Here is a 19,062-nt window from a genome sequence, read left to right on the forward strand (position 1 = left end):
ACTGTAAAAGTACATAACACTTAGTGGTCATAGTGAAACACAGCGAAAGGAACCGACACCTGTCGCAACTCTGCTGGCAACTCTGCAGCAACTTGAAGCCTTAACACATCATCCTTTAAAATGCTGCTGTCACGTCTCGCTCATTCCGCTCTCCCTGCCTCGCTCCGCGCCTCGGCCGCGAGCTCGGCCTCGTCGCAGCTCCATGCTGTGCCCCGTGTCGCGAGCGCCGCTCCGCGGGCGCCGTCGCACGTCGCGCAGTACAGCAACGGCTCTGCGGTGAGTCAAACTGATTTGCTTCGCAGTTGCGGTTTTGCCTGGAGTTTTGGCGGGATGAAGCCTGCCGGTTGGGCACTGCGTCTGGGGTTCTCTCGGCGATGGAGTTTACATATTCTCAACGCCACTAAACATTGGGAGGTGATGGGCAGGTCGCCTTTGGCAGGCTAGCGTGCCGGGGGCCGTCACGTCATGTCCCTTTCCACGCCCACTGCAGGCGCCCGTCCCTCCCAACTTCGCTGCTCCCAATGACCGCGCCGCCACCAGCTCCAGCGACCGTGTATACACCAACTATTACGTGTACAAGACCCGCGCGGCCATGTGCCTGCGGCTGCTGCCGCCCACGTTCGCCAAGGCGCAAGCCGGCAAGGTCAGCAGTTTCCTGCAGTCCGCAACAAGGCGGCTGGTGCCCTGGCAGCGTGTGGGCATTGCGAGGCCTGGCACCGCGCAGCAGCAGGAGTGTCATGGGGAAATCGCAGGGTAGCGAGGCGAGGCGCCCTGGTGTGACGTGCAACAGCACCTAGCCCTCCTCACCCCGCCGCCAGAACAGCACACGCGCGCGATCGGCTGTCTGCCTCAACCTCTCTCCGTCCCTTTCACCCCAGGTCCTGGAACGTGACGGCACCATGCTGCTTGAGTTTGCCACTGCCAACGCGGCCGCACCGGGCGCTGGCAGCGGCCCCGCAGGCAACGTCAACCGCACCTACAACTGGGGCAACAAGGTGAGGGAAAGCATTTCCGTTTCGGGGGCGCAGTGACATTGTATGTACTGTAGCTTGTTCAGTGGTGCTAGTTATCTAGGGCCTGGGATCTTAATGAGGAGACACACGTGCATGCCGCCCCCACTCCTGCCCCTAAGCCTAATACCGTATCTGCGTGTGACAAAACTGCCTTCACGCATGAAGGGGCCTGAGCTGCTGTCCCGGCTGCGCCGCAGGTGACGTTCGCTCTGAGCCCGGTGGAGCTTGGAAACATCCTGGCGGGGGATGCGGTGGCCTCGGACAAGGGGCTGGTGCTGTGGCACGACCCAGCCAAGCTAGGCAAGACCGGCGAGGTCAGCGGCAGCGCGTGAGGGGGCCGGGGGAACTGATGAAACGTATGTGAGGGAGGGGGGAGGGGGAGCGGGAGGGGGAGTGGGGCACTCTATGGATTGCGCGTGGGGTGGTTGTGAGGATGCATCGGTGTCGGGATGTGGCTCAGGATAGGACGCCGGGACTCCTTCTCACCGTATTCCTCCACGCTCGTGTCGGATGCCACGCAGCCCATTAAGAAGCTGAGTCTGAAGCAGCTCCCAGACGGCAACATCAGCTTCAACCTCACCGCCGGGCCCGAGAACTTCAGCGTGCCCGTCACCAAGGTGCGTGCGTGCGTGCGTGCATGTGTGTGTGTGTGTGTGTGTGTGTGTGTGTGTGTGTGTGTGTGTGTGTGTGTGTGTGTGTGTGTGTGTGTGTGTGTGTGTGTGTGCGTGCGTGTGTGTGTGTGTGTTTGTGCGGCAACATGTGTGGAGTTGTGTTTGTGTGCCGTGCCGGGAAGCACACCACGGGGTGCAACTGGATCCATCCGCTGCTGCCTGCATCGTTTGCCGCCTGCCCGCCACTCGCCAATGTGTTGGCGACGCTGGCTTCCGTTCGGTGCTACAACCCCCATGTTTACCTCCCAACTCACGCTCCCACCCCCTGCATTGCACGCTTGCACTGCAGGGCGAGTTTGAGGTGATAAAGTCGGTCGCGCAGTTCGCCATCCCCCGGCTGCTGGGCTTTGACGCCGTTTTCGAATAGTCTTGAGGCGGCTTCAAATAAGTGCGTGTGCATGGGCTGGGAAGCGGCAGAGAGGAGGCGTGACGGAGGCCGGAGGCGTGAGGCAGCCGCACGAGAGGTGCAGCCAGTGCTGCGGTCGTCTCGATGCTGTGTGGGGCACGGCGACCGCGACCGCATGGTTTTGGCGGCGGTGATGGCACGTGTTCTAGGTAGGTAGGCATGGGAAGCAGTTGAGGGCGGGCGATTTGTAAGGGTGCAGGGCTGGGATGCGACGGCGCAAGGCATTGGGGTGTATGGATGTGTGGCATCTGCCAGGTGCGCGTGCAGGTGCGCGGGGTGTAACACGTTGCTGGGTATACGACGTGATCGTCCCCGTCTCGGGTCAAGGTTGCTGTAGCTTACACTCGAGGCGCTAGCTTTAGGAAAGGAAAAGTTTACAGAAGCGGAAAAGACGAAAGATTCAACAGCAACTTTGCTATGTCTCTAAATAAGAAGCGTATGACCGCGCCCACCCTTTCACACGGCTGCCCTTACGTCATACTGCACACCGCCGTCCGTTATGTACTCGCATTTCGCACACGGTCAGCCACACATGAGCCACGTAGCCATGCTTCATTTGCATTCTTCATCAGATATGCCAGCGAGGCCTCCGCCCCGCATGCAAATCATGTGATGCGCGCATGCACATGGGCTGCGGCTGCACATACAACCACATGCAAAACCGTTGTGTGTGTGCACATCAGCAGTAAACCACTTGTATGTCGCGCATGCAAATTCAGAGCATCACGCTTTACACGTGCCGGCGATACACGTGACGCAGCACGCGGCGGCGACCACCACCGCCAGCCGGCGGCGGCACTCCATAAGGTGGGAGCGGCCGGAAGCCGGGGACGGGAACGAAATTGATGGGCGGGAAGGGGATGATGGGGAAGGGGAAGAAGAAGCCTGGCGGCGCAGGCGGGGGCGGCACGCCGCCGCCGGATGGCGGCGAGGCTGGCGGCGACACGGGCGTCACCTCCAGCGGCGGGGGCGGAGGCGAAGGCGAACCAGCTGGCGGCGAGGCAGGCGGCGAGGCGGGAGGTGAGGCGGGAGGTGAGGTGGGTGGTGAGGTGGGCGGTGAGACGGGCACGGCCACCAGCACTGGTGTGCCTTGCTTGGCGCAGTCGTTCAGGACGCTGACGGTGGTGCCAGACTCGGACACGGCGCGGGCGCCGTTCTGCGAAGTGGGTGTGCAGGGTGGGGTGGGGTGGTGAGCCGGGTGGGTAGTTTACTCCAATCCCACAGAGGGATTGCATAGAGTGATGCGGAGGATCAGAGCAAGCGATGTGGTCGTGTGGAGCGGTAGCCATTGAGCAAGGTATGGCTGGCGGCATCACGGGATCCCTGTCCGGGTCCGCGTGGAAGAGCAGCACTGCCCGCCGCAACAGACCAACGCAACGCGCGATGCAGCTTTGTCACAACCAGGTCCGCACACGCACACGCACACGCATGCATACCCTACGCGCCCTGCTGGTCATGCCGGTGCGCACACACGCACCTGGCCGCACTCAGCGTAGGCGCGCGCAAAGGCCTCTGTGAGCACTGTGCAGCCGTCGGGGTTCTTGCTGATGGCGATGCTGTAGGCCTCGGCGTAGGCGGAGGCGGAGGCGCCGCCCTTGCAGATGGCCACCGCGGTGGCGGACACAAGGCCGTCAGCGGTGGCGCCACCCTCAGCCGCGGCCTGCAGCGCAGAAGGATTGTTGGGTGAGCAGGTGAGCAGGTGGAGAGCGTGTGTGGGTGCTGCATGTGCGTGTGTGTGTGTGTGTGTGTGTGTGTGTGTGTGTGTGTGTGTGTGTGTGTGTGTGTGTGTGTGTGTGTGTGTGTGTGTGTGTGTATGTGCGTACTTATGCGTGCGTGCGTTTGTGCATATTTTCACCAGTTCCAGGGAGCAACTAGAGACAGAGGTGTGTTTTCTTGGCTTGCACCTTGTTTTCTTGGCACAGCCGCACCTGGGCAAACGCTGCACCGTACGCCTCGGCCGCACTCGAGCCGCCCTGGGTAATGGCGTTGGCGACTGAGGTGGCGTAGGCCTGCACGTGCAGCAGTCGCACATGCATGCATGCGGGCGCCGGGAGCAGTTGTTGTCCACGGCATTATGGGTGCGGTAAGTGCGTTAGCTTGTTAGAGAAAGGCCGGAGCACCAAATCCCACCCTCGGCCGTGCAGGACAATTCTCCGTGCCCAAGCTGCTGCACGCCTTGCCCCGCCGCCGCACCTGGGTGGCTTGCGCGCCGCTGCTCCTGGCCACTGCGAAGGCCTGAGACTGGGCCTGCGCGAACACGTCAAGCGCGCCCAGTTCCGCGGCCAGGCTGGCAGACTCAGCCAGCGCCGAAGAGGCGGCCTGCAGGATTATGGGGGTGCGGGAGCGACTGCGCGTGAGGGCGTGGGCAGTGGCGTGCGAGGCGAGTTGTGTGTAGGCTCGCAAGCGCTCGTGCGCAGTTTGGCTTGACAGGCAGACGTGCCGACGACACACGCCACACATCCTGCACCCGTTGCACCCCAGTCCTCAGTGCTCTCTTGGCAATCCCCCTACCTCCACGTTCTGCGTCGCCACCTGGACGGTGGTGGACGCCACGGCCTGAGATGCCGCCCTGCCGCCGGCGGCCGCCGACAGCAGCGCCGCCGCCGCCCCGCGCACGTCTCCCTCGGCGACGGCGGTAATGATGCCGGTGGCGGCGCTGGCGGTGGCGTTGGCGGTAATCAGGTTCGTGACAGCCTGGGGGCGGGAGCCAGGGAGGGCAACACACGCGGTGCAATCGGCATCGCATACAGACGCACGCACAGTCACATACGGTATACCGGTACCAGCAACGCGAGCGGCAGCACGCCAGGTGTGCATGTCCCCATGCTGTGCTGTGCCGCGCTGTGCTTCAGTTGTGCCCTCCTTCCACGCTCTTTGCACGCAGGTCCCACGCAGGTCCCACGCACCTGCACCTCAGGCGTCACAGTGCCGTTCAGCGCGGCCTCAGCCAGGGCCGTGCCGTTGCGCACCACCTCCGGCGCCTGAACGCCCGTGCGGTTGATGGACGGGACCTTGACAGTACCCGGCACCAGCACCACCGCCGGCGGCGTCGCCGGCGAGGGCGAGGGCGAAGGTGAGGCCTCCGGAACCGCCGCCGTGTTGTTCGTGTTGACTTCTGGCGCTCCCGTGATGGTGGCTGTCTCGTTGCCGGTTGCGTTGGTGGCAGTGGGCGGCAGGAGCACCAGAAGCGCCGGGCTGGGCGAGGCGACGGTGGGGTAGGTCACATTGCCTCCGCCGCCGCCGCCGCCACCTTCCGGCACCGTCACGTTCAGGGCTTCAGGGCTGGGGGAAGGCAGAGGTACGGGAGATGGAGCGCTTGGGGTGGTCTCGTTTGCGGCAGGGGTGGCGGCCGTGGCGTTGGCGGGAGGCGTTGTGGCAGCGGGGGGGCTGGGTGTGGTGACAGGGGTGGACGAGGCGTTGCCGGCTGTAGCGGCTTCCGGCAGCTCGGCTGTAGCATTGGTGGCATTGGTGCCGCCGCCACCAGCAGCAGTAGCGGGCTCGGTGGTGTTGTCCGCGCCGCTGCCGCCGCCGGGCTCGGCAGGGAGGCCGACGGGGCCGGCGGCAACTGGGGCGGGTTGCTGCTGCAGCAGTTGCCGGCGCGCTGCGAGATAATGGTGTTTGGGGGCCGGCAGCGAGCATTACGAAGAGCGTTAAGCCTTAACCGCGATGTACAAGTTGAAAACATGTGTGACTTGCACGCCGCAGTCGGGACCCAAGGGTCAAACTTTCTTACACCTCGCCCTTCCAGTCCAGTTTTCCTTCGTTGTTCATTCTTACCTGTGTGTGGCGCTTGTGCTTGCCCCGCAGGAAGCCGCAATGCCGTCGCGCCGCCCGCGAGGAGCAGGGCACCGCCCGCCAGCAGCAGCACCATCACCGCCCCGAAGGGCGTCGTGGCGCGCCGCCGCGCCATCGCGCCCTGACCAGATGCATGGAGTGCCATGTTGCTAGTGAGCGCTACTGTTGCCAGTGGCACGGTGCGTACACTGGTGCTCATTTGCTCGATCTGTTTTTGCGATGTTCGGTGCCTCATCGCGTCCCATCGCTCAAATTTCTACCCGGCTCCTCGCCCCGCGACCCCTCCCGGCCGCCTTCAAGGATCTGCAGGGCTTCTTGCCTGCACTCCCACATCGCCCTCCGGCGGCAGCCCCCCGCGCGGGTGCCATGGTGAGGCGACATATATAGGGCACATAGATAGAAGCACGAAAGGGGCCGAGGCCAAGGCTAGGTTGACACATCGTGGGCACTACCGTATGTCGCCTCATGCTTCCTCCACGCTGCCTTGGTTTGACTCCTGCCCCTGGCTCGTCCCCGGCTCTGAAACCGGCCCGCTTCACGTACGGTATTCAGCGCGCCTCCCGCAGTAATCCTGCAAAGGCCGCTGCAACCCCAGCAGCTGCAAAGGCCGCTGGGGCCCCAGCAGCTGCAAAGGCGCCCGGCAAGCGCGCGGCGCAGCCCTCAGCGCCCGGCGGTGGCAGTGCTGTTGGCAGCGGCAGCAACACAGATGCAAACCCGACGCAGATGCTGGCCCGTGCGCGTGCGTGTTTCGGGCTCGACTGGCCCGCGCCGCGGCACGCCATGCAGGCAGGCGTCACCTTCTTGGAAGAAGCCCTGTGGGGGCGCCCGCCGCCGCCCACCTCGCCATCCGCATTGCTCGATAGTAGCAGCAACGCCGGAGGTGCCCGCATTAGCGTCAACGGCGCCGATGCAAGTGGCAAAACAGGCGGGTCTTCGGCGGAGGGCGCAAGCAACGGCAGTAGCAGCAGCGGTGGCGGCACCGACAGCGGCAGTAGCAGTGCACTCCTGCTGCAGCAGCATAGGCGGCGGCGTGTGGTGCTGGTGCCTGACAAGGACGTGGACGGCCTGAGTGCAGGGGCGCTGCTGCTGAGAACCCTGAATGCCCTGATCCGCGAGGCACGGCAGCAGTGCCGTCCGGGCGCTGACGGTGAGTGGGCGAGTGGGCTGCTTCCCTACCCCTGAATGTCTCTTTTTCTGGTATCGCGGGCGCTGGCGTGGGCCGTTGGCGTGCTACCCGTGATGCGTGCCTGAAGCGCTCTCGCGGATTTGAACGTGTCATGCAGACGTGGAGGTGGCGGTGGTGCACATCGGCAAGGGTGAGAACGTGTTTCAGCCCCACGTGGCGGCGCGGCTGGTGACGGCGGCGCCCACGGCCCTGGTGCTCCTGGACATGGGCAGTCGCGGAGGCGGCGGGCCCCTGCTGCCGCAGCTGCCGCTGGCGGCAGCGGCAGCGCCGGCACCGGAGCAGCGGCGAAAGGATGGAGAGGGGATGGAGGAGAGGCAGCTGCCGATCGATGATAGCGTGGGCGGTGGGGCGGTTGCGAAGGCAGTGGCGCCTGCTGCTGCTAGTGCGGCAGCTGAGTGCGCCGGCGGAAAAGGTGGCGGAGAAGGTGGCGGTGGCGACGACGGCGGCGGCGGCGGCGGCTTCGCTGTGCCGACGCTGGTCATCGACCACCACAAGCCGGAGGGATTCCCCGAGGGCGCCGTGGTGAGAAGCTGTAGGAAGGGGATCTGGCATGATCGCGGGAGTTGGTCGCGCGGGCAGTTAGTAATCTTGTCCCAACAGGTGGGAGTGCAGCTGGCGTGGCATGGCGTGAGCTCAGTCAGTCGCCACTGCATCCCCTTCCAATGCTCATGCTGGCCGGTCCTCGCGCTGCCTGTATGTGTGCTGTGTGTCTACGCCCCGTCCACCCCTTTCCCCTGCAGGCGGTGAGCGCCTTTGGCTGCGCGCCAGTGGCCACCTCGGCGCTGCTGACGTGGTGCCTGTGTGCGGAGCTGCATCCGGCCTCCGCCGCCGCCAGCAGTTGGCTGGCGGTGCTGGGCACCCTAGGAGACCTAGGGGAGGAGGGCCTGGGCGTGTTCACTGGGGCAGTCGGCGGCGGCGACGATGGCGGTGCGGCTGCTGCGGCGATCGCTAGTGGTGCTGGTGCTGGACAAGGTGGCGGGCAGAGCAGCGCGAGCGCAGGCAGAGGTGGTGGTGCGAGCGACGGTGGCAGCAGCAGCGGCGGCGGCAGCGCCAGTGACGGGGTGGAGCAGCAGGCTGGAGGAGCAGCGGCGTCCGGCACCACAGCTGCCGCCGGTGCGGCGCTGCCTGAGCTGGACTGGGTGTTTCGGGCCGGCCGCAAGACGCATTTCAAGGATGCAGTCGCGTTGCTGAATGCAGGTGAGCGAGGAGGCGGGAGCCGTAGGCCACCAATCAAACTGCACCAGACACGGATAGGCCGTAATAACGTAGTAGCAATCAGCTGTCTAGACTCTACACATATTGCCAACATTGACGCCTGCTGACGCGCTGCCGCCGCAACGCCGCGCATGCAGCGCGCCGCTCGCCGGAGTGCGACGTGGCGGGGGCGTGGGCCGCCCTGTGTGCTGCCCAGCAGCCGGCAGACATCAGCAAGGGCGGTGGGCCAGGGGCGGCGGCGCTGCGGGCGGCGCGGGCGAACCTCAAGGCCGAGGTGAGGCAGGGGAAACAATTCAGCGGATCTGACAGGAGGCTACAGTTAGTACCGGGTACGCGACGGGTGCTCCCTGCACCTCCCTGCACCCATCCCTGCCTTGCAGTTTACGCGCGCGTCAACGCACCCGACCTCATTTGACCCCAGCCACCTGTGCTGCTGCTACGTACGGTGCCTGGGCTGCTCGCCCGCCTGCAGGTGGACCGGCTGGCGGCCACGCCGCCGCGCTTCAGCTCTGACGGCGGTGTGGCGCTGCTGGCCGTGAGCAGCGGCTGGCAGGTCCACCCGCTCCTGCCACAGAGGTAGGCGCGGCGCTGGATACTATGTCTGGTGAGCTGCTATTTATTGATCTTTGCCCGTCATCTCTATTTGAGCATCAATTAGGGGTGTGAGCAGACGGCAGGACACTTTCCTACGTGTCTGAACAGGTTCTTAGAGTAGTTGTTGCTTGGGCTGAGCCCCCCGAGCGCAGCGATTCAGGGGATGGGGTGAAGCCTGCCAGCAGGAACACCCCGGTCCGTGGCTGCGTGCGTGCGTGCGTGCGTGGCTGGACGCTGGGAGCGGGAGGGGAGGGAGGGTGCAGTAGATTTGCTGTTGCAAGGATGCACGCAACAATGGGCTATGCTTGCATACCTTGAGCCGCTGCTGTCGCCTGAACGGACGCGTGTGGCACGCTGTGTATTTTGGACACGCAGGTGGGCGTACAGGCTGGGTTCCCAAGACCGGCGGGGCCGCCTGCGTGCAGTGATGTGCGCCAACCGCGGATACATGCCAGGCCGGGTGAGCGCGCTACGCGACAAACACACGCACACACGCACACACACACACACACACACACACACACACACACACACACACACACACACGCACACACGCACACACACACACACACACACACACACACACACACACACACACACGAAGCACATTTCGTCGTCAAAGTACGTGAACGTGGCTGCGCACACAGCTCCCACGCTGCATGTAAACCACCTGGGCTTCCTTTAGCATCAACCCGTACGGCCCTCAACACATCAGGTTCACTTCTCCATGCGCCGGGCGACGGGGCCGGGCGGCGCTGGTGTGGATCTGATCTGCCTGCTGCAAGACTTGGTGGCTCAGCGGTGTGCGCTGGCGGGGGTGGCGGACACGCCGCTGTCGGGGCTGGGCGGCCGGCTGGGGGCCGACTTCGCTCGGGGCCACCCGGAGGCCACCGGCGGCATGCTGGCGGCGGAGGACTTCGCGCAGCTCATGCTGGTAGGTGTGAGGTTTATGGCGGGCGGGTGGGCCCGGCGTACGTGACTTGCTTGCTACAGGCGTGGGAGAGTTTCGCATGCGTGGAGGAGGATGTTGCCAGCCTATACTGAGGCCATAACCATGCGTGTTTGTCCTACCCCTGCAGCTGATGGGCTTCAGCGCGGACCTGGCGTACGGCGCGGCCGGCATGACGGTCGGCCCCGAGCACAAGCAGCTGGCGGAGGCGGCAGCGGCTGCGCTGCAGTCGCTGCAGCCGGCGCAGGGGGAGGCGCGCACGCAAAGCAGTGGAGGCGCCGTTGGCACTCCGGGCGCGCGCAGCGGCGCCAAGAAGCGGGGCGGCGGCGGTGGCAGTGCGTCGACGGTCGCTGGGGCCACTGATTCCAAGCAGCGCAAGCTGACCGATTTCATGCCCGCAAGGCCCAAGAAGGCCGCAACACCCGAGCAGCCGTGAAACAGTGTCGTTTGACGAGGCAACGCTGAGTTGGTCGTTGGTTCGGGCCAGGTGTACTGTTGCGGGCGAAATGGAATACGAGATGGATAGGGCTCAAGAGGGCTGCAGCTGTGTAACCTCACATGATACGGTAGAAGGGTTGTGATGACTGGAAATAAGGCCTGATGAACTGGAAAACACTGCTTACACCGTCTGTAAGCCAACTGGCGCCCTATCGGGTCACCTGCTCCTGCGCCGTGAACTGGCTCCTTCCCTCCCGTGCACAAGCCAGCGCCTGGCCGGCCACATTGCTGCCACGCAATCGTTGTGGCATCAGTACTAGCGTGGACGTTCACACGCTCACTGTTCGTCTGGACTTGTCTAGCCTAGCATCCTGCCTACTTCCTTTCCAAATGCCTAGCCTACTGCCTAGCTACCTGCAAGCTCTTACAGCTCGATGGAAACGCGTTACCGGTATCGTATGTCCTTGGGAAAAGGAACCACCGCATCGCAAACTCACTGCAGCTTCCATTGCCGCCTCTCCCATGAACTCCATCACAGTCCCCTTTCCCGGTCAGGTCATGCTAAGAAACAGGTCAATGGGTGGGTCATTAACACACGGTACGTACAGAACAGTCATGCGCGCGTGCTGTCCCACAGCTTTAGCCACCTCCGGGAGCCGGATCTCCCGCACCAGCGCCGCGCCACAGCAGCCCCCTCTCCTCCTCGCTCCTAGATTGCATTGGTTACAAGAGGGACTTGCTGACGCGAGTCGCGAGCCGTCCTAGCCGCCTCCGCCTCCACCTTTCGTCACAGCGGCCGCTCAGAGCCCCAGCAGGCCCAGGAACTCCTCGATGCTGATCGTCCCCGTCTTGTTCTTGTCCAGGCGGCGTTTGAGGCTGATGGCCTGGTGCCGCGTGAACTTGAGCCCCGCGCTCTGCAGCCCAGCCTCCAGGTCGTCGCCCGTGAGCGCACCGCTGCCGCTCTTGTCCGCCGCGATGACCGACGAGCGCACCGCGTCCTCCTTGCCACTGACCTGCGCCTTGAGCGAGCGGATGAGCACGTCCGTGTCCGCCATCACAAAGATGTCCTTGTAGTTCTCCATGTACGTCAGCGTGTACTCGTCCGCCTCCAGCAGCTCGAAGGTGCGGTTGAACACCTCGATGGTGGCGCCCACGTACAGATCCAGATAGGTGTAGATCTCCTCGGAGCGCGGCTTGTAAATCTTCTGGCGCTCCAGGAACTTGCCGCCGGCAATACCGGTGTTGCGCACGGGCGGCTCAAAGATGAGGTTGGAGTCGTCCATCATGAAGTAGGACAGGATGAAGCGGCGCGCCAGGTCGGTGGCGCTGTGCTTGTGCGTGTCCGTGTCCACCATCTTCACCACGAAGCGCAGGATGATCTTGTCCTTGTTCATCAGCTTGTGCAGGTCGCGCTTGGGCGGCTTGGGCACCAGGCTGAGGCAGTTCTGCAGCGAGTCCTCAATCGTGCCGTAGCCGTTGAAGGGCGGCACCGCGGCGCGCGGCTTGGGCAGGATGGGCTCCTTCACGTCCACTGGCGACATCTCCTCATCGGTGTAGCCCAGGTTGTCCTTGTACCACTGCTTGGTGAAGGTGTCGGCGTCGTGCAGGTAGAAGTCGCGGCCCAGCACGTTGATGAACAGGCCCAGGCGGAAGTCGCCGGCGTTGTAGCACTGGTCCTTGCGGAACTTGGGGTTGAGCGTGGTGTTGGTCTTGACGGCCACCTTGGGCAGCGGGCCGCGCTTGAGGAAGACGGGGAAGGGGTCGCGGCCGCTGTTGTTCTCGTTGATCTCCAGCACCTCCACGCTGTCGTCCTCGAGGTAGTAGTGCAGCACGTAAGGCCGGCGGTCGCCGTACATGGTGGTGCGCTCGTCCCACACGCACCAGAAGCGCAGCACCTTCTTGTTGTTCTCCAGGAACTGCCGCAGCCGGTCGCCGTCCAGCAGGTGGCTGGGCTTGCCCAGGCGCGCCTCCACGTACGCCTTGAAGTCGTTCACGCGGCGGGTGGTGCTGCCGGGGCTGTCTGTGGGCGCATGGGGCGGGGCGGGGAAAGCCCGGAAGGTTAGCATTTGTGGTGCCGGTGCGCCGCGCCCTGCCGTTGCTGCATGGTGTATCGGTTGTTGCCTCCTCCCGCTCCAGCGGCCCCAATACCGAACCCATCCCAAAAGCAGTCTTGGCGCTCAATTAGACCCCCCTTTGCGAGTTGATAGCCCCGCCGCTCCCGCCGCTCCCCATTCCACATCCAACGCAGCCCCCTTGTCACTGCGCTATCCCGCTCAGCCCAACACACCACCATCCTCCCTCCTCCTCCCCTGCCCTCCCTCCCCCTTGCGTTTCCGCCCCAGCCCACCCAATCCCCGACGCCTCCCAGCCCGCGCGACTTGTCTCACCCTCACGCGCCTGCGGCGCACGGCCGCGGTTCATGCCGAAGGTGGCGCGGTAGACGTCCACGGGGTCACCGGGGTAGGGCAGCGGCCCGCCCTGCTCCTTGCCGCGCGCGGCCATGAACTCGCGCGTGAACGAGTCCGCGTCCACCAGGTAGAAGTTGCGGCCGTAGATGCTGACCGTGTCGCCCACAGAGAAGTCGCCGGGGTTGAAGAAGCTGCCGTCGTCGCGGGTGACGCGGTGGCGCTTGATGAACACGCCCTGTGCGGCAGTAAGCGGGGAGGTTGGGCAGCTGCTGGGTTGGGTTCGAAGTGCGGAGGGTGGATGGAGGCGGGTGGGGCGGCTGGCGGCATGCGCAACACCCCTTTTCCCTTCGCTGGTGCCCAGAATTACACGGTACAGGCCACGACGGCAGTGACTACGGGTTGCATGGTGGGTTCAGACCGGAGCGATGCGGCAAAAGCACACGCACCTGGGGAATACCGCTGTTGTCCTGGCGCGGCTCCGCCACGTGCATGCTGTCGTCCTCCAGGTAGTAATACAGGATGACTTTGCGGATGCGGTGGTTCTCCATGTTGCTCTCCACCACGGACTCCTTGAAGTATCCGTAGAAGCGGAGCACCTGTAAGCAGGGAGAGGCACATGCTGGTGAGCGCCAGGGGACCGTGGGTGGGCGAGGGGGCAAGGCGCAGCCGCACCGGTGCACAGTCGCCGCGAAAGGAACGGGGCCGCGCCTCACCTTGCGATCGTTCTCCACCCATTGCGGGAGCTTTGTGGCAGTGTCCTGCATCATGCTGGCGGGCAGGACGCCGGTGCCCATCGCTCCGGAGGCCAGAGCGCCATCCGTGGCTTGTGCAATGCGCTCCGGCAGGTCCTTCACTTGCGCCAGCGCGTCCTCACGCTGGTATCCATTGACATATGTGAGGGTTTGCCCCTTCTTGAAGCCCTTGTCGCTCAGGGATTGCTGCGAGACAAAGCATGCGACGCGTTAGCAAGCTCCCGCAGGCAGACTCGCTGCGAGAAGCACCGCTGTCTTACCGGCAGGCAAACAGTGTAGCCGGGCAGCTTGGGAATCGGAGGCGCCCCGCCAGACATCTTCGGCCGCTGTGTCTAGACTCGCTGGTGCTCGGAGTGACAGGGAATAAGGCTACTGTAACGTGCAATGTATGTCTATTGGTTCGGCGAAGGCGTATACTGCTTAAGAGCTGTGTTGCAGCTGGGTCCCCCTTAGTCCCCCAAAGTCTTCGATTAATCCTTATAACAAGCCCATGCACAACTTTTCGGACAGCTTTTCCACCATCTCCAGCTATAATGGGATAGTCTCTACTATATTATTACATGTTAGCACGTGAACCTGGCATAACAGAGGACCCGGCCGACACGGAGCATGGAGATCTCACCCGACGGCCCCCAACCGGCCTGCCTCTTGGTGCTTACGTTGCACCGCCATGGCTTTGATACTGATGTTGTGTAGAACGCAGAGTAGTACGGCATGGCTTGACTCCGTGTGGACGTGTGCGGTGTGAGCATAGGCCGTACAGCACCGGCCACTCAGTTTCACAGTTCCCGCACTAGTGCCACTCCATTACGGCGGCCACTCAGTGTGCAAGAACGCGCACCGCACAGACCACAGCACGTTCGTTCCTTCTTCACGAAGCCCCACAAGCAGTGCTCCTCTGCCACGTCCTCTGCTGCACAAGCTGGCACCTGCGCCAGCCTCTCTGCATGCGTGATTGGGCGGAATACATGTGTTGCGGCAACCACGTCCGCGCATCTGAACCCCCAGCATCTGCTGCACACTTTGCTTGACTAGTCTTACATACGGCAGCCTTTGCCTGCCCTTGTGCCACCTTGGGCGCATGCCCTGTGTGCCTGCGGATTGCACACCATTCACCCTGCTCCGGCTGCCCTCCTCTCGTGCCTGTCTATCAGCTCTGCGTCTACAACTTCTGCCTGAGGCCTATCCACACAAATTCAAGCCTGCAAGCAGCACCCTGCAAGATGCTTAAAAGAATGCACTGTAAATGAACGACACCCTCGAACACACCGTCATGAACATACCGCTCTCGGCACACATTTACGCTTCTCGGAGTTGGTGGTACAGACCGTAAAACACAATCGCCGTCAATGCGGCGTTCACATGGGAGTATGTTTCGAACACACCAAGATTAGATACTTTCTTTGCCGTCAACCGCACGACCTTCTTCCTGGCCATTCCATCTACTTGCACTCAGGCGACACCTCTGGCGCGCACTCACACCTCTTGAACCAAAACATAGCGCTCGCTTGGACGCACCCACGCACCCCAATCAGTTAACACTGTCATCCCCGCCAGTATTCCACGCTTAGCCCAGCCGTTCATGGACGGCTGGCGGTCAATTCTACAAGCCGGGACTGCTGCCTCTGAGCGCACCACACCGTCCGTCCACCCAAGGCTGCCATCGCTTATTGCGCCTTCTCCTGTGATGCAGGGCCGGCGCTGGGCGGCAGGCGGTTATACTCCTGCACCGCTTTAAGAGCCTTGTTGTATGCCACCTGGGGCAGCCAAACCATGACACCACATTCAGTTGATAGTTGGTGAGACAGCGAGCGCAAGCACATGAGGAGACAACCACAAGCAAAGGGCGCAGCACTGCAGCGCAATATGCTTACCACGCGGTTGTTGGCTGCGGCGACGATTCGGTCTGCCACCAGGACCTCCACAGCCGCAGGATCTGTTCAATGTGATACATGGCGGAATGTGTGGAATCATGATAGTGTTGATGAGTTTGGCACACACAGGAGTCCGGAGGCCGAAGGACACCAGTGCCGGCTTCGTGGCTTCCCCGCCCAGACCACAGCGCTGAATCGTGCCGCGTCCTTTACATTGTGGGCGTCCCAATCTGGGTCGCGGGTTTCGGAGCACCTCTACCGGAGCTCTCGCACCCATGACCCCTTGCACCCTTTATTGAGCACCTGTGCAGGAATATCACTCCCTGCCATCTATGTACCTGCCCGCTGTCCGAGTCAACATCGCCCGGGTTTTGCGCGCATGTGCTCCTCTCCTTGCTGACAGCCAAAATAGCTTCGCTGCCGCAATGGATTCCGCGCAGAACGCATCAAACCGAACCGCAAAGCCATGAATGATGTTCACACGTACAATAAAGAAAGGGAGAGCGTGTCTAGTGTCCAAGCTAACACAGTGTCTGCACGTCCGGATGGGGCGCACGCGTCCACTTATCTACAGAAGTCAGCCGTGTCAGGTAGTGACTCGTCAAACAACACCTAAACGCAATGTGCGGGTGTGGGCTTACGGTATGGTCTGCTGGTGCGAAGCACAGGCCCGGCAGGCCAGGCAAAGCTTTGCTGCGCGTTTACTTTATTGCGTGGGGCGGTCCGCGACCTGAGCCAGCACCTCGCTCAGCGCCGCGCCCACCTCCCCGTTTGCCACTACCCGAATGCTGGCCTTCCAGTTCTTCCCCTTCAGCCCCGCCTCCTGCATGAACTCTGTCGGCGTGAGCTGCTGCGGCTGATTCACGTCGGCCCAAACACCCTCATTCTTCACCGCGCTGAGCTCAATGCAGGCCGGCGCATCCTTTGCACGCGCCCGCACCGCGTCCCGGTACTGTTGCATGTTGAAGCGGCCGCGCGCGCCGCGCTTGGCACCGCGGCCCACGCCACACACCACCGGCAACAGAACAGCCGCGACAGCAGCAGCCTTGGCCGCGGAGGCCATCGGCGCGCGCACGGGGGGCGCACTGAGTGCTGCCGCTGAGGCAGCGCGCGCGCGGTTGGCGGGTGCAGCAGGGGCGATGGGAGCGCTGCTGTCTGCCTGCTGGCGTCCTGTATCCCTGCTGTTGCTGCTGGGGTGCGGGCTAGCTGCAGCCGGCGTAAGAACCATCACTGGTTGCGAGGACGGTGCGCTGGGTGCCTGCGGCGTGACGTCCGTCGGCGACTCCGGGTGGGCGGCAGGTGCGGGGTCAGGCGCCGCCGCTTTAGCGGCTGCCTTCCGAGCTGCAAGGCCCCGCCCCAGCACCGCAACGCGCGGGTGGCCAGCCGCATGGCGTCGGACCATCGTCCGCACCAGGCTGGTCCGTCGCGCGTCTACGCGCCGCGCTGCGACTGCAGGCAGCTGTGGCAGCACCAGCCCGGCACCACCGACAGACTGCGCTGCGGGCACCGGCGCAACGTCCACCGCCGGCTGCTCCGTGCCCACCGGGATGACCGTCGGAGCCGCCGCCGCGGGCGCCCACGACGCTGCTGCCGGCTGCTCCGAGTGCTGCAGGGCCGCGGGGCTGTATTGGCTGTACTGCCCCTGCCCGGCCTGTGGCAATTGCTGCGGCCCCCACCACGACGCCATGCCGCCGCCGGTCGTGTGCTGCTGCTGCGGCTGCTGCATGGCGAACGCGGCGAAGCCAGGCGCGCCCACGAACACCTGCTGTGTGGCACCACCCGACCCGCTGCCCGGCAGCGGCTGGCGCAGCACTGAGACCAGCAGCTCGCTTGTAGATGTGAGCAACGCGCGCATGTCTGACAGCTGGTCTTTCAGGCTGGCGACTTCTTTGGTCAGGGCCGCGACCGCTTCGGCCAGCACCGACGCCCGCGCCTCCGCCGCTGCCAGCTTCGCCTCTGTGACGGCGTGCAGCGGCAGCGGCAGAGGCGTGTGAATGGCTGTTGTCCTAAGCTTCTGAGGCTGCGCGCGCTGTGCCGCAACGCGCTGAGTTGTTGCTGGGTGAGCCCGGTGCCTTCGGTTATCCCTTCGGTCCCCACCAACCATCCCCGCCCTATCCTCGTCACTTACCGTCGGTGCGTTCCCGCAGCTGCTGGTGCTTGTCCATTTGGTTCTGCAGGTCCTCCAGCGACATCTTTACCTGCATCGGCGCAGGGCTTGTTCTACTGAGCATCTGTGTGAGGCTGTGCGCGCCCGTGACTACCACCACAATTTGCTTCGTCCGGACACATACGCATCCAGGACTCACCCCGTCTTCAAGGCGCTCCTGCTCCGCCATCAATGTTGGATGAATGGCCGGGATAGACGTGATGGCCGCGAAGCCGGCGGGCGCCGACCCGGAGCGCGGTGAGGTTGCCCGCGGTATGCCGTTCTGCGGTTTCTGCGATGGCCCAGCACCGTTGGATGGCGCCGCCTGCTGCGCAGCAGCGGCTGGCTGCTGCTGCTGCTGCTTTCCTTGCTGAGGCGGTGGAGGCGGCGGTGCTGCTGCTGGTGGCGCCTGAGCCGCCGCTTTAGGCTGGGCAGCGCCAGAAGCCGGGGCGCTGCTGCTGGCCGCGGCAGCAGCCGGCGGGGGCGGCGCCGCTTTGGGCGGTGGCGGCGGGGCGGCGGCAGCCGCACTCGTGCCCTTGCTGGATGGCGACGCAGGCAGTGCCTCGGCCTCCTCCACATCCACCTTCTTGTAGGAGTCATCCCACGCGTCCGCCACCTTGACCCGCTTGGGCACCTTGCTACCGCTGCTGTTCAGGGGCAGCGTTACCTTGTAGTTGCTGCCCGGCTTCCAGTAGCCAATGTGCCCATCCGAGTTGACGACCACGTACTTGTACTCCAAGTCTAGCGCAGACCTGCTGCGCGAAGCATAAATCCCCGGCGGGGCGGGAGTTCAGGCACGATGTTCGACACCCACCTAACCCGTCGCCCTCCGTCGCCGCACTCGCCCCGACCCGTGCACCCCAGCACAAAACATAGATGATGAAGCCTAGCTAGGCACATGCATGCGCGGCTCACCCGGGCGCCACGTTCAGCTCGACGGTCCAGTAATCACCGTCCGTCCATTTCATGGCGATAGACCGCTTCGGGTCCCAGTTCCCCAGCGCGTCACCGGATCCAATCATGGCAATTGTCTGTCCAAAGTTGACACGGTACCCGACCTTGAAGTTCAGCTTCAGTGAGCTGACAGTCGAAGACCTCGCGCCTGCACGCGAAACGCCAGCAGAACACGGCGTTAGCGTCCGTGAGCGCCAGCAAGGGCCTAGAAACCTGATTGGCTTACCAGCATCATCAGAAGAGTTGCTTTTAAAGCACCGGACTGCTGTCAACGACCGGCGCAGCAGCAAGCCGGGGCCCTGCGACAGAAGAGCGTGTCAGCTGCACTCGCATTTCTTTTGCAGAGCTAAACAAGGCATGGCGTGCAGGCTCGCAGCTACGGGCAGTGCTTTGCAGCGCAGAACGACCTACCCGGCAGGCTCCCATCGCAGCTGGCGCGCCAGCGTGTACCCCTGGCCTAGAGCTGAGCTGATTCACCATTTCTTAGCACCTGGCGTTTGTTGTTTGGCCCGCCAGGGGGGCCAGAGGGCACTGGACCTCGTCCAGCAAAAGGAGCGGGAAGAAGGGCTGGGGCTCGATCGCGTAGTGCGTTAGGAGTGCATGTTCAGGCTGTGCCCTGGAGAGCTGTTTACAAGAAGGGTTTGGCATTGAAGCGCCGAAG

At 63.8% G+C, this 19,062-nt stretch overlaps 6 protein-coding genes across 9 annotated transcripts; 4 read left to right on the forward strand and 2 right to left on the reverse strand.

The window, feature by feature from the left end:
* Window positions 1-12: 12 nt before the first annotated feature.
* On the forward strand, window positions 13-2,516 carry CHLRE_02g091550v5 (uncharacterized protein). Its single transcript, XM_001701733.2, has 6 exons — window positions 13-276; window positions 491-643; window positions 879-995; window positions 1,211-1,327; window positions 1,535-1,630; window positions 1,974-2,516. The coding sequence occupies exons 1-6, from the start codon at window positions 121-123 to the stop codon at window positions 2,049-2,051; spliced, it is 717 nt and encodes a 238-aa protein (XP_001701785.1). The 5' UTR covers window positions 13-120; the 3' UTR covers window positions 2,052-2,516.
* A 298-nt stretch (window positions 2,517-2,814) lies between these two features.
* Window positions 2,815-4,996, forward strand: CHLRE_02g091567v5 (uncharacterized protein). Of its 2 annotated transcripts, none has more exons than XM_043059436.1 (3): window positions 2,815-3,781; window positions 4,013-4,772; window positions 4,975-4,996. In XM_043059436.1, the coding sequence occupies exon 1, from the start codon at window positions 2,936-2,938 to the stop codon at window positions 3,281-3,283; it is 348 nt and encodes a 115-aa protein (XP_042927071.1). In that variant the 5' UTR covers window positions 2,815-2,935; the 3' UTR covers window positions 3,284-3,781; window positions 4,013-4,772; window positions 4,975-4,996. The 2 variants fall into 2 exon arrangements, with proteins under 2 accessions (XP_042927071.1, XP_042927070.1); XM_043059437.1 differs by having other exon boundaries at window positions 4,235-4,772.
* Window positions 4,997-5,044: 48 nt separating this feature from the next.
* On the forward strand, window positions 5,045-6,096 carry CHLRE_02g091600v5 (uncharacterized protein). The gene is made up of 2 exons (XM_043059438.1): window positions 5,045-5,163; window positions 5,898-6,096. The coding sequence occupies exons 1-2, from the start codon at window positions 5,091-5,093 to the stop codon at window positions 6,008-6,010; spliced, it is 186 nt and encodes a 61-aa protein (XP_042927072.1). The 5' UTR covers window positions 5,045-5,090; the 3' UTR covers window positions 6,011-6,096.
* Window positions 6,097-6,144: 48 nt separating this feature from the next.
* CHLRE_02g091650v5 (uncharacterized protein) lies at window positions 6,145-10,426 on the forward strand. The gene is made up of 9 exons (XM_043059439.1): window positions 6,145-6,254; window positions 6,438-7,032; window positions 7,169-7,593; window positions 7,812-8,268; window positions 8,424-8,560; window positions 8,759-8,862; window positions 9,256-9,340; window positions 9,596-9,814; window positions 9,960-10,426. Exons 1-9 carry the CDS (start codon window positions 6,252-6,254, stop codon window positions 10,263-10,265), a joined length of 2,331 nt encoding a protein of 776 aa, XP_042927073.1. The 5' UTR covers window positions 6,145-6,251; the 3' UTR covers window positions 10,266-10,426.
* A 10-nt stretch (window positions 10,427-10,436) lies between these two features.
* CHLRE_02g091700v5 (uncharacterized protein) lies at window positions 10,437-13,944 on the reverse strand. The gene is made up of 5 exons (XM_001701925.2): window positions 13,688-13,944; window positions 13,389-13,613; window positions 13,122-13,271; window positions 12,655-12,910; window positions 10,437-12,287 (listed from the first exon to the last, which is right to left on the reverse strand). Exons 1-5 carry the CDS (start codon window positions 13,742-13,744, stop codon window positions 11,068-11,070), a joined length of 1,908 nt encoding a protein of 635 aa, XP_001701977.1. The 5' UTR covers window positions 13,745-13,944; the 3' UTR covers window positions 10,437-11,067.
* A 508-nt stretch (window positions 13,945-14,452) lies between these two features.
* Window positions 14,453-19,034, reverse strand: CHLRE_02g091750v5 (uncharacterized protein). 3 transcript variants are annotated; one of them, XM_001701926.2, is made up of 8 exons: window positions 18,813-19,034; window positions 18,628-18,700; window positions 18,363-18,549; window positions 17,608-18,202; window positions 17,430-17,499; window positions 16,022-17,257; window positions 15,302-15,363; window positions 14,453-15,184 (listed from the first exon to the last, which is right to left on the reverse strand). In XM_001701926.2, the coding sequence occupies exons 1-8, from the start codon at window positions 18,879-18,881 to the stop codon at window positions 15,095-15,097; spliced, it is 2,382 nt and encodes a 793-aa protein (XP_001701978.2). In that variant the 5' UTR covers window positions 18,882-19,034; the 3' UTR covers window positions 14,453-15,094. The 3 variants fall into 3 exon arrangements, with proteins under 3 accessions (XP_001701978.2, XP_042927075.1, XP_042927074.1); XM_043059440.1 differs by having other exon boundaries at window positions 17,608-18,199; window positions 18,813-19,009; XM_043059441.1 differs by lacking the exon at window positions 16,022-17,257 and having other exon boundaries at window positions 17,608-18,199; window positions 18,813-19,009.
* Between the last annotated feature and the right edge of the window lie 28 nt (window positions 19,035-19,062).

The sequence above is a fragment of the Chlamydomonas reinhardtii genome, chromosome 2 (genome assembly GCF_000002595.2).
Source record: "Chlamydomonas reinhardtii strain CC-503 cw92 mt+ chromosome 2, whole genome shotgun sequence".
NCBI classification, from domain to species: Eukaryota; Viridiplantae; Chlorophyta; class Chlorophyceae; order Chlamydomonadales; family Chlamydomonadaceae; genus Chlamydomonas; species Chlamydomonas reinhardtii.

Bases quoted from the DNA above. Each gene is read 5' to 3' on its own strand.
- CHLRE_02g091750v5 (XM_001701926.2), bottom strand. From the start codon at position 18,881: ATGGTGAATCAGCTCAGCTCTAGGCCAGGGGTACACGCTGGCGCGCCA. The intron at 17,258-17,429 runs GTAAGTGACGAG...ACGCCGTCACAG, and splicing joins GCTGCGGGAACGCACCGACG to AGGCGAAGCTGGCAGCGGCG. The intron at 15,364-16,021 runs GCCCCACGCAAT...CACATTGAACAG, and splicing joins GCTGGCTCAGGTCGCGGACC to ATCCTGCGGCTGTGGAGGTC.
- CHLRE_02g091650v5 (XM_043059439.1), top strand. The intron at 7,594-7,811 runs GTGAGAAGCTGT...TTTCCCCTGCAG, and splicing joins GATTCCCCGAGGGCGCCGTG to GCGGTGAGCGCCTTTGGCTG. The intron at 9,815-9,959 runs GTAGGTGTGAGG...CTACCCCTGCAG, and splicing joins ACTTCGCGCAGCTCATGCTG to CTGATGGGCTTCAGCGCGGA.
- CHLRE_02g091600v5 (XM_043059438.1), top strand. From the start codon at position 5,091: ATGGACGGGACCTTGACAGTACCCGGCACCAGCACCACCGCCGGCGGC. The intron at 5,164-5,897 runs GTGAGGCCTCCG...CTTGCCCCGCAG, and splicing joins CGGCGAGGGCGAGGGCGAAG to GAAGCCGCAATGCCGTCGCG.
- CHLRE_02g091550v5 (XM_001701733.2), top strand. From the start codon at position 121: ATGCTGCTGTCACGTCTCGCTCATTCCGCTCTCCCTGCCTCGCTCCGC. The intron at 277-490 runs GTGAGTCAAACT...CGCCCACTGCAG, and splicing joins AGTACAGCAACGGCTCTGCG to GCGCCCGTCCCTCCCAACTT. The intron at 1,631-1,973 runs GTGCGTGCGTGC...CTTGCACTGCAG, and splicing joins TCAGCGTGCCCGTCACCAAG to GGCGAGTTTGAGGTGATAAA.
- CHLRE_02g091700v5 (XM_001701925.2), bottom strand. From the start codon at position 13,744: ATGTCTGGCGGGGCGCCTCCGATTCCCAAGCTGCCCGGCTACACTGTT. The intron at 13,272-13,388 runs GTGAGGCGCGGC...CCCTGCTTACAG, and splicing joins GGGTGGAGAACGATCGCAAG to GTGCTCCGCTTCTACGGATA. The intron at 12,288-12,654 runs GTGAGACAAGTC...ATGCGCCCACAG, and splicing joins TGCGCCGCAGGCGCGTGAGG to ACAGCCCCGGCAGCACCACC.
- CHLRE_02g091567v5 (XM_043059436.1), top strand. From the start codon at position 2,936: ATGGGCGGGAAGGGGATGATGGGGAAGGGGAAGAAGAAGCCTGGCGGC.